Source organism: Limulus polyphemus, unplaced genomic scaffold (genome assembly GCF_000517525.1).
Source record: "Limulus polyphemus unplaced genomic scaffold, Limulus_polyphemus-2.1.2 Scaffold182, whole genome shotgun sequence".
NCBI lineage: Eukaryota > Metazoa > Arthropoda > Merostomata > Xiphosura > Limulidae > Limulus > Limulus polyphemus.
This window is the reverse complement of record NW_013665792.1, coordinates 32,085-43,122: the sequence shown is the minus strand read 5'-3', so window position 1 is coordinate 43,122 and position 11,038 is coordinate 32,085. Positions and strand designations below refer to the sequence as shown.

Below are 11,038 nucleotides of genomic sequence, written 5' to 3'. Positions count from 1 at the left end.
TTGTAAAATACAGTCACATTTCAATTATTATACATTATATATGTATATAGATTATTGTCAATTTGAAATAAGTTCTTAAACAGTAAATAAAGAAGTAAAGCAAACAATTATCTCTTCTAGTTATGACCTTTGTACTCAGTTGCTGCTTGACGTAGGTCGTTAAGCCTTTAATAAATATGTATGAGGAGGATATGAAACAAAATACTTTTTTTAGGTTTTATATATACATTTAAATAACTATAAAAATCATACATTACTACACCAACACCATAGAATTCCACTATAATTTATCAAGCTTAGTAACTAAAATGTATTTTAGTCGAAAAAAAATATAAAATTTCGTGCAGAATAAAGACACATCCTACCTCCTTGAAATATTGGTTCAAAAGAAAGAAATGGCACAATGCCCAATAAAATGGCTGAGAGAGCCACTAGGGGGACATTCTGAGTTTCCGACTGGTTATTCATGTCATATATAGAAGTGTATATAACGGAGCATTTCCAAAAATGGAAAGAGGTGGGTGGGGTGCCACTGTGTTTTATTTATTACATGAACAATATCTTTGCAAATATAAAAAATAATACATTCCTACTATATATTCTAGCTTGTCAATATTGGTAATTTGAGTTTCTAATTTGTACGAAACTACAGACTTAGTATTTTGACTTCACAAACTTTCAATTTAAACCAGTGCTGCATTAAACATACCATATGACACACAAAAATCGAGGGTTTATCTGTATTTTTTAACATTTGCTTTTACATTAAGAAACTGAGTAATGCATAGTACTAAAATTTGAATTCTAATCTACAGTTTGATACCAAATTTATTGACATAAATTCACGAAATAGTAGTTCAATAAAATTTTGAATGCGAGTCAACAAACAAGATGACATGGCCATTCACCTATGACCCATCTTGAAAGGGTTAAACAAGCTTACACTTTGATGTCACATATTTAAATTACCCAAAGTAATTACATTTTAAATTATACCAATTTTATAATGTAATTCAAAAATACTGATGTAAATTACAAAATCCTTACCAAATATGACTTCCATTAGTAAACGTAGACCTGGGAGTAGGACGTTGTAGAAAATAAGAATACTAAGCTAAGATGAAAATAAAACAGTGTCAAAAGATAATAATCAGCAACTTACATGTAGGTATGTATATATGTAAGACATCCATATTTTAAAAAATTAGTAACATAAATTATGTGTGTTATAAACATCTATTCATTATGCTAAAAACAATTTTTTTTAATTAATTGCTGATACCCTGCTAAGTTTTTGAACTTTAACAAGTTTTTAATTTAAATAACCATTTATTACATTTTTTAGAAAATAGAAAAAATTTATAGTCAGAAGGTTCATTTTTTGGTCATCCATATCACTTAAAAATTGCCAAAATTCAGAATACACAGTAGTATATACTGCCTTGATGATTTAGCATATTAAATAATCTATATATATATAAATAAATAGCTTTCAAACTACTATTTTTATATGCAATTCCAAGACTACAAAAATCCTGAGAAATTCAGATTTATTACTAATACTTCAAATACAGTCATTCAATCTGTTTCCATAGTACTTAACAATATTCTAGATGTCTTATTTGAAAAAATAAAAACACAGTCTTCATATAACCAGAATAACATTCCAGTTTCGAAATATTTAAATAATTTAAATTCTTCAAAAACTGCCAGTTCTATTTTTACTTATGACTTTACTGCATTGTATACTAAAATAGACCTAAAAGATTTAATCAGAGTTTTCAATGATTTGTTTGATAATTTTATAAATAATGAAATAACTATACCCAAATTTAAATTTACTAGAATTTAATGTAAAAATATACTCTATTTCTGTATTTATAACAGTTACTTTTAACGAACAATTAAACAAGCAAACAGTGGGTATTCCAATGGGAACGAACTTCTCTTCAAATATGGCCAACCTGTATCTGTACTTTTATGGAAACTCATTTATGAAGCAGACTTTAAATCCTAAAATATACATTTACACTTTCCATAACATAGATGATTTAATATCTATAAATAATATGAATTTTTCCCCAAACTTAATATATCCAACAGAACTTACAATAGAAAGAAGTAATGGTAATAATGAGGTCCATGTTAATTATTTACATTTGGACATTACTTTTATAGAAGGTACAAGAAGAGAATTTAATTTTCCCATTCTTGGTCTACCCACACCTAATAGTGTTATTCTGCGTATCATGTTAATAGGTATTAATATATATCAACCAAAACAGTTCTTAATAGTCTGTAATAAGTATAATATTTTTATGGATAATGTTTTATTATTAAAAAATAAACTGTAAGATAATGGCTATAAAGACAGGCAATTAAAAAACACCTTACTTTATTTTTTTAATAAATACAAAAATATTTTAGAAACTAAACTATCGATTAATGAAAATATCTTATAAAAATAAATAAAAAGAGAGAGTTAGTTTACTTAAGCTTATAAGTAGCTAATAGAAATTTTTCAAGTAATTTTATTCAGTATAACCGGAATGGAAAGTAGGTGGGCTCGTCTTGGCATTCCCGTATTATACCTGAATAAATCTTCATGAGAAAGGGAGGAGGTTGAGAGTTAGAACTATACAAGACCTTTACAGGTAGGTTGTATAGAACTGTAGGTTGTATAGTTCTATTCAATATTTTATAGTTCTATTTAATATCTTTTTGCAAGGGTGGAGGTTGGGAGTTTAATTAGTAGAAACATTTCTACTTTAAGAAATTTAAGAGTAACTGTCTTCACACAACTGGCTATAGACAGTGAAAGGCAGTAGAAGCTGAAACACCGTGGGTGTAATCACTCAGCTTCATACCCATATTTGATTGACTTTTTTATGATTTTTCCATGTTGGCTGACTAGAGTTACATTGGATTTGGATTTTGTCTCATAGATAGGATATCCCCAATGCATTTGGGTGCTATTACCACAGACATTATGCGTTATGATAATAAGTTGACAACCTGGACCGATAAAGGTAATGCATATATATATATATATATATAATAGCCAAATGTATCTGTCATGCTCTTTTCTCCTGAACAGCTAATTGTAGAAAAAAAAATATGTATCTAAATGTTTATTTCAAAAGAGTACTTTACATGAAAATTATTCATTTTTTGCATTTCCTAAAATTTCATATCAATATCAATTCATCAGTCTTCACATGCACTGAATGGTCAATGTGAGAAAAAAAACATATTAAGAACAAACATTTTTCTTTTTGTGAAGGAATTTCACACAAAAAATTTAACTTCCTTCATCAACTAATTGGAAAAAGGAGCATAAATGAAAAATAAAATGTAACGAGAAGAATGTGTTTGAGTACATTTGTTGCTTTTTGGCTTATATATCTTTTTTTCATGTTAGTATGACATACATGCATGATTTTATTGTACGATGTTGAATGAATTGATTTGAATTCAATATCTCCCCTTTGACAGTTTTTATATGCTCACTTCCATAGCAGTGTTTCCTTGTGCTCAGTAAAATGACAAAGAATGGTGGCATCCAGCAGAAAAAAATCCCAGCAATTACTTAGTAAAGCTGAGCACTCTAATGTGCTGGATGCACTCATTCAATCAAAAACCAAAATTTTTTTTACCAACAATGTATTGTATTATGTTTTCTTTGCTAGAACACAAATGCAATGCAATTTTTATTATTGAAATGACACATGGAATGACAAAAAAGATGGTTGTAAATGGCCAATTAGACAATTATATTGCAAATATGCTCTGATTCAAGGGATTGGGTTGACTGCACATTTTATATTTATTCATCACTATGTTTAGGAAAATTAACATTGAACTGTTTCAACAGGCACCTGCTAGTACTCAATATTTTTAAAGATTGCTTTAAAAGTTAACACTTAGACAATTTTTCAATAACAAAATATTCTTAAAACAATAATAATATAGCACAGTTGAAAGTAATTTAATATTGGACATTTGTGATGGAATCACTCAACTGTAACACAAGATGTTGCACTTAACAAACTCATCCAACTATCTTTTACATCATTCAATCACTGTTAACAAACTATAACACCAGATAACCTTGAATAATCATAGAAATGGTCCTAATAACAATATTCCTGCTAAGTGAACACCTTCTATCACGTCCCTTTCTTTATAGTCTCACAGATCCATGCTGTTGCCCATAGTCTTATAGACTAATTGTAACATATATATACACTTCTGCATTTATAAGATTTAAGCTAGCACCTTATATATCACATGATCACTCTCTTTTGCATATGCAATTATTTGTAGTTTGCTTTCATGTAGAAAGTCCTAATAAATTAGCCAGTCAAGCTAGACAGTTACTTTAAGATGAATAAAATAGAACTCCACACAAAATTCTGAAAAGGTCTTATTTAGCAATCATACATACCCAAAACACTCCTCCATTTAAGGCACAACACTGAAGTATTCTGTATACTACATTTGGTTCATTTCTAAATAATTTCAAAAAGGAAAAATAAATAAACACATTTTAAAATGGCTTTACAAAGACATTATGATACAGATAAGATCAACTGTCACTAGTTATAAGGAGAAATATTTTCACAACCATCCACAGATCATGTTGATTGTACAAAAAAAAAAAAAGGAAACAGCTCAGAACAATTGTAAAAAAAAAGGATTAAACATAGTGGAAATGTTTTAACTCAACATCCTTGCTGTCATAATGGAAGGGTTACACCATTAGTTATAATGTTAGGTATTTTTAGTAAGAGTTTTCATTCTCAAATTTTTTGTCCAAAAGTGGTTAGATTACACACTAGTAAGTGATGGAATTGCTATAAACTATTTCCATTACTCATATACTAAAATATATGGATGAAACAAAATGCTACCTCTAGCTGCTAGTCTAATGTCAACAGTCTTACTGGTGAAACAGTACTTGCGGGAAAAGGTACAACTCTTTTTCTTTCTTTTTTAAAAATGATAAACATAGAGGTACCATGAAAACCAAAAACCAAGTTCAAAAAGGCTCACAGGAGTAATTAACTGTATCTCTTTGCAAGACAAGTTTACATGCTTATTTAATTTGAAAAAATATATATACAAATATAAGAGAGCTTTTGTAACAATATTCAAGTACAATGAACACCATTAGATTGAAAAATGTAACTTAGGAGAACATCCAATGTGGTAAGGTGTGAAAAAAAAAGATATACAAATAATAGAAAAATTAATTTTACTTATTTATTATTAGAACAAATGGAAATTGTAGTCTTTCTAATTACAGGTAACTTTGTTTTTGTATATTCAAAAGTAAAAAACAAAACAATATTCTTAAGAAAATAATTTTTTTTTTCTGATTTATAAGTTTTAATTAGAAAAAAAAGCATTATACTTACTCTTTTTTGGATCGAACCTTTCCTGACTGAACTCTTCTTCGAGCAAGAGTTGTCATTGAACTTTCAGAACTATCTTCTTCTTCTTGTACTTCTTTCACATTACACTTAGCACGCTCAAAGTGTAAAACACCTGACACTCCTAGAACAGCATCTCTCACTCCAGCTGCCACACTGATCATTATCAACTTAAAGAAAAAAACAGTGCTATGGTAAAAAAAAAATTATTCAATACACAACTTAAACAACAGAAAATACTGAGACTATAATAACAACAAGGTACATAAACTACTAGCAAAAATATTGTATAACCTATAACATTGGATTATGTGTATCTTGATTTAGTTATAAAATTAATAACTCATACTGTTTATCTGGCATAAGTAGCAAAAAAAAAGTATGAATCATGAAAAAAGATTTTAACGGTAAAATACTGTATAATGTTTTCTTTTTTGATGAAAAGATTTCATTTGTAGTATTTTTTACTTGGTAGAAATTGAGTGGAAGGACATTTATAATATCAATGAGGTACATGTTGAATGTTCTAAATTATACATTATTTTTCAACTCCACAATCTGTCTAACACATAAGGAAATTAAAAACACTTTTCAACCATTTGTTCCCTCTGTGTACTTATTTCACACTTTTTTTATTCCCTATAACTAGTATAGTGTCCATTATCCTTTACAAAAAAATTTAATAAAAACATAAAGACAATACACCTCTCACTTGTTTTGGAACATGATCCTCATGTTTTCCTCTTATATACAAAAAAAAAGTAATTTGTATTTATTTACAAAACAGTTTACATCTTAACAGTAAATTCATGAAAAAGATAGATTTTTAGCATGTTTTGATTAGCTTTTTAAAATATATTTATTGCACTATTCTATTTGAGTCTATGCTATTAATGTCAATTTAAATCAAAATATGAAGAATGCATTAAGTACATTGTTGATGCGTCTTGGTTGAAGATGTTGCCTTCAAAACATGGGACATATACCAAATTGTTCATAACTTTATCTTTATCAAAGCAATATTCATGACCAGAAAGCACAAGTTCAGGAAGTAAATGCAGTTTAAAGTATATCTAATTGTATATCTTATATGTTGTTAAGAATTAAAAAAATAAAAAAGCATGCATTTAGAACCAAAACACAAACAGATTTATCAGCTAGTTGAGGCCCATAATAGAAAATCTGTACTAATAGAATAAATGAAATATGCATTATATCTCCACAGTAGAATGTTCACCAGCATCTGATGTACATTACAAAGCAATGAAACATTTCATAACATTTGCAGATCTCTTGGGGATGATTCATTGGTACTAGGGTGGGTGTGCATTCAATGAAATGACTGTCTCTAAAAACCAAAGTTTTTTGACAGTTCTATAGAACAGCCAGTAGAACATCCTTGGCCACACCTTTATTTCTAACCCTTAGTATTGACAAAATGGTCAGTTTTTACTAGTGCAATCTTGATTTGATAGCAAGGTGCTACCATGCAAAATTCCGAGTTTGTTGCCATATTACTGGTCCCATTTTCATTATGTGTTATGTAACATGGCAAAATCTTCTCCAGCCCACTCTCTACTGTTCATAACATTTCCACCATGCCATGGAATGCTTTCTTGACAACTGGTCAAAGATTTTTCCCAAGGCTGCTTCTGCTTAGAAAACAGTTGGGTCACAGCTCTTTATCTCAGAAGCTGATCAAATTTTGTACTCATGAAAGTGATTTACCTCTAATTGTATGAACACCTGTTAAACTGAACGTTTGTGAGATATATTAGTCACACCATGATTAAAAAAAAAACTTTAATTTCCACTGTGAAGAACCAGTATTTTCTACACTGTATTGAACACCACATTTTGATGTCTAGTTTTTACAAGTGCAAACTTGCCTGTACCTTCAAAGCTTGAAATGTAAGTTATGCTAGCAAAATCAATCTGCATAGGGAGCTGGTAGCATGAATTTATACACTAAATGCCCTGAAGTTTCTATATTACTTGTATATGTTTTGTATCTAGTCCTTAAGCCCCGAATATTTTTAACTATAATATATGCATATAAAGAAAAAAAAAACTCCAATGATCAAAATCATATATTTATTGTGCTTGCACAAACAATGCTGTAACTTGGCAACAGCAAAAATTGATTTTCAATCTAACAGTTGATATATGTATATTATAATATCCTTATTCTTGGGTTTAAAACATGTAAACCACAATTAATAACATCTTCAGTGTTGAATAAACATGGGTACTTCTTCTTGTGAACTGACTGTTTAATTTAATTACTTATTCCAACTTTTTTAGCATCCATTCCCTCAGATACATTATTACATATTATTAAAATGTATACAACAATTATCAACTTCATCATACAACTTAAAGCAGTTAATATCACCGGATTACTTTATATAAATTATAATAAATAATTAAGAACAATGTTTTATATTTACACAATAAAAACGTTGTTTTTAATTATTTATTATAATTTAAAATTGCATATTTACTTTATATAAGTTGGTTATGGCAAATAAGTAAGCTAAGTTTCAGAATACAGAAATATAAGCTCAAAAATAAGGATCAGAAAAAAGAAGCAAAATTGACTGCCTCAATAACGAAGTAATAAAGCTGGTTTTAATGTAACTTTTTTTTATTTACAAACAGATAAGTACACATTACACAAAACTCTAGATTATCAATATAACTCGTGAATTATACTTATAACTAAGACTGTAATAAATATTTTGTCAGTAATTGGTCATCAGTTTATCTGACTGTTTTGTCCAAAGTTTGGAAGTGTGTGTGACACCCCTGTAGGAGCCAATGAAATTAGAGACTCCAATAACAACCGGGAGAAATGTAGAAGCTGAAAATTGAATCAACGTGCATGCTAACAATGGATCCAGCTCATCCTCAATGAAGTAAAAGGAAACAAAATGTTGAAGTTGAATTGTAAATCCATAGATTTACTCTGTCCCATCAGGGGACATAGACCTATATAGGTGAACTACAAACTCCGCTTTAGAACCCCAAACTTCGAGGAGCAGGATTATTTAAAAGTTGGAAAAATGCCTCCAGCTGGTGGTGGTAGGCGAAATCATGAAGTTCCAACAACGTGTCGGAGAAGGCCTAACTATCCCTTCATGTAACTAAGAAGTAAACCTTCCAGCATGAACCACAATTTTCCTATATGGAGAAGACAAAAAAAACTTTGCTTCCAGACCTTTTAGCCATCAATTAAGATGCAGCCTCAAATGCAACTGGGAAAATGCCCAAAACATCACACACTCAAAGAACCAACAGAAGTAAAATAAATCAAAGGTAGCTTATCTCAAAGTGGTCTTTTTTCATTTTTCATAGGTCATTTAAAGATCATAGTAAAGTAACTTGTTTTGTAAGAGCAAAGCAACTGTGGGTCATCTGGCACATCCACCCTAGAGAATCGAACCTCAGTGCTGTGAGTCATTACACTTACCACTGACCCACAGGGGGTTGAAAATACAACAGACTAAAAGAAGACACAGGAAAAAAATTAATCTAAAGTCTCTCCAAAATGTCAAGGATCACCCTCAAATGCAGCCTCAGAGACCCCTGGAGGACCACCACAGATAGAAATATATGTCTCCATCTCACTACGAATAAGATCACTGACAGTCTTAACCGAGTGACTCCCCCCCACAGCCCCCTAATATTGTGTGACAGGAATTCATACCATAATCAGCTTGCCAATCAGAGGAAAGAAATTTTTTTAATCATTATTGTTACAAAATCAACTAGATAACACGATAATGTTCAAAGTATCTCTGAATGATCGTAATACTTGGAAACCCATTAGTGACGCTTTGTCGAGGAAAAGTGATAAAGTTATCTGAATGAGGTGCTTATATACAGTACCAGGATAGAAGGCGCACTGACATAGGTGGAGAGTATCACAAGATAATTATTGCCAAAGGGTATAAAAGACTGAAGCAAGCAAGAAAAAATCAGATTAATGCTTAGATGGGCAAAGAAGAAACCCTGGTGGTCAAGTAATAGTTATAAGTGGCAGTGGCGGTAAGTATGTTTTGGAAATAAATATACCACTCATTTGGCAGCCAAATATTTGGTTATTCAACTAAAAGACTTGAATAGGTATTTCGTAGTCAGCCAACACACTATCTATTACATCTCTTGTTATAACAACAGTTCTAAAAATACAGAATCAAAGTTTAAATATAAAATTATTGGTTCAACAGCATAGGCCAATTCTTTTTATTTGTAAAACAACAACTAATATAAATTAAATTCTTCTTGTATGCAGTTTTCTATTCAGTAACATAATATGTATACAGGTGCAGTGATGAGAATGTTGTCAGTTGTTCATAAGAAAGAAAACATTTATATACACGCTACATTTATTTACCTTTACACTATCCATGGTAATTGGTTAGAATTCTTGAAGCTTGCTTCAGGACATCATTTCCTTGATTTTTAAATAAGCTGTGAAACCACACAAAAACAAACATTAGAAGACTAAAAACAGAATTAGTTTTGTTATTAAAGACAGATATTCATTTGTGGTTCCACAAATGTACAATATATTTACTTTACAATGCATATAACACTTCTTTGTGAAACACTAATACACTGCAAAAATGAAGCTGGAAATGTTAGACATAATAAAAGGTAAATCTGTGAATTCTTCAGTATTTTCCAAAAATTTATGTTATCAAACAGAAACTAAATTCTTAACGTTTCAGTTTATTTACAAATCAATTTTGACCTATCTAAGACGTGTTTTGTTAATTTAAATACTTTTTTTTAAAACAACCAAACCAGTTTTTACAAGTTTGACACCAAACAACCAGTTTTTATAAGGAAATAAAAACATATTCATCCATTACATTATTTACATAACAAATTTATCACTCTTAACTATAACATCTATAAATAATTATTACATACTACTACATATTTAAAATGGATATTTTAATATAACGATTTCTTTAACTATAATCAACAACATTAGAAGTAATAGTTGTAAAATGTTGAATTAATTTTGAATACTTTTATTAAAACATTCAAGCTACACTTCATCAATATTATTTACTTTATACAGTATGTCATACAATAATTATTAAAAATATAAACATACATATCACACAGAAAAGGGAAATATTAATATATTATTCAAGTGGAGGAAATTTCACAATATTTTGATTTATAATAAACCATGAACATTCTTGAATCCAATCTTTTTTTTTAAATCTAATTCACCATTGTGTTCAGCCCACATTTTTTCTAAAGTAATTCCTGACTTCAGTCTATTAATGAAATTATAAAATGATTTCTCTATAATTATTTTAAGCTACAGAATATGTTGATTTTCTTTCTATCTCACACCAATATAATAATATATACACTGAGTGGTCACAAGTAAACAGAAACCTACTTTTTCATCATTTAACTGATTTATGCTAACTAATTTGTGTTCACAGAGCACTATATAAATGAAAATGGTCCGCACACTAATTATCTCGTGCTACAACATGCCTAGAACTCAAGGTTCTCTCGAATTGTCAGATTTTGTTAGAGGAAGGATAGTTGGTCAAGCAGATGGTGGAATA

At 29.6% G+C, this 11,038-nt stretch overlaps 1 protein-coding gene across 3 annotated transcripts in view; it reads right to left on the bottom strand.

Annotated features, from left to right (window-relative positions):
- The window catches only part of LOC106478129 (etoposide-induced protein 2.4 homolog), a 65,307-nt gene that overhangs the window by 49,151 nt on the left and 5,118 nt on the right, over positions 1–11,038 (bottom strand). For all 3 annotated transcript variants that reach the window (XM_013938642.2, XM_013938644.2, XM_013938643.2), the window contains exons 2-5: positions 9,835–9,911; positions 5,421–5,605; positions 4,448–4,511; positions 1,048–1,114 (exon numbers count right to left, since the gene is read on the bottom strand). In XM_013938642.2, the coding sequence (XP_013794096.1) occupies positions 1,048–1,114; positions 4,448–4,511; positions 5,421–5,605; positions 9,835–9,849 (331 nt within the window). In that variant the 5' untranslated portion in view covers positions 9,850–9,911. The remainder of the gene's footprint in view (positions 1–1,047; positions 1,115–4,447; positions 4,512–5,420; positions 5,606–9,834; positions 9,912–11,038) is intronic.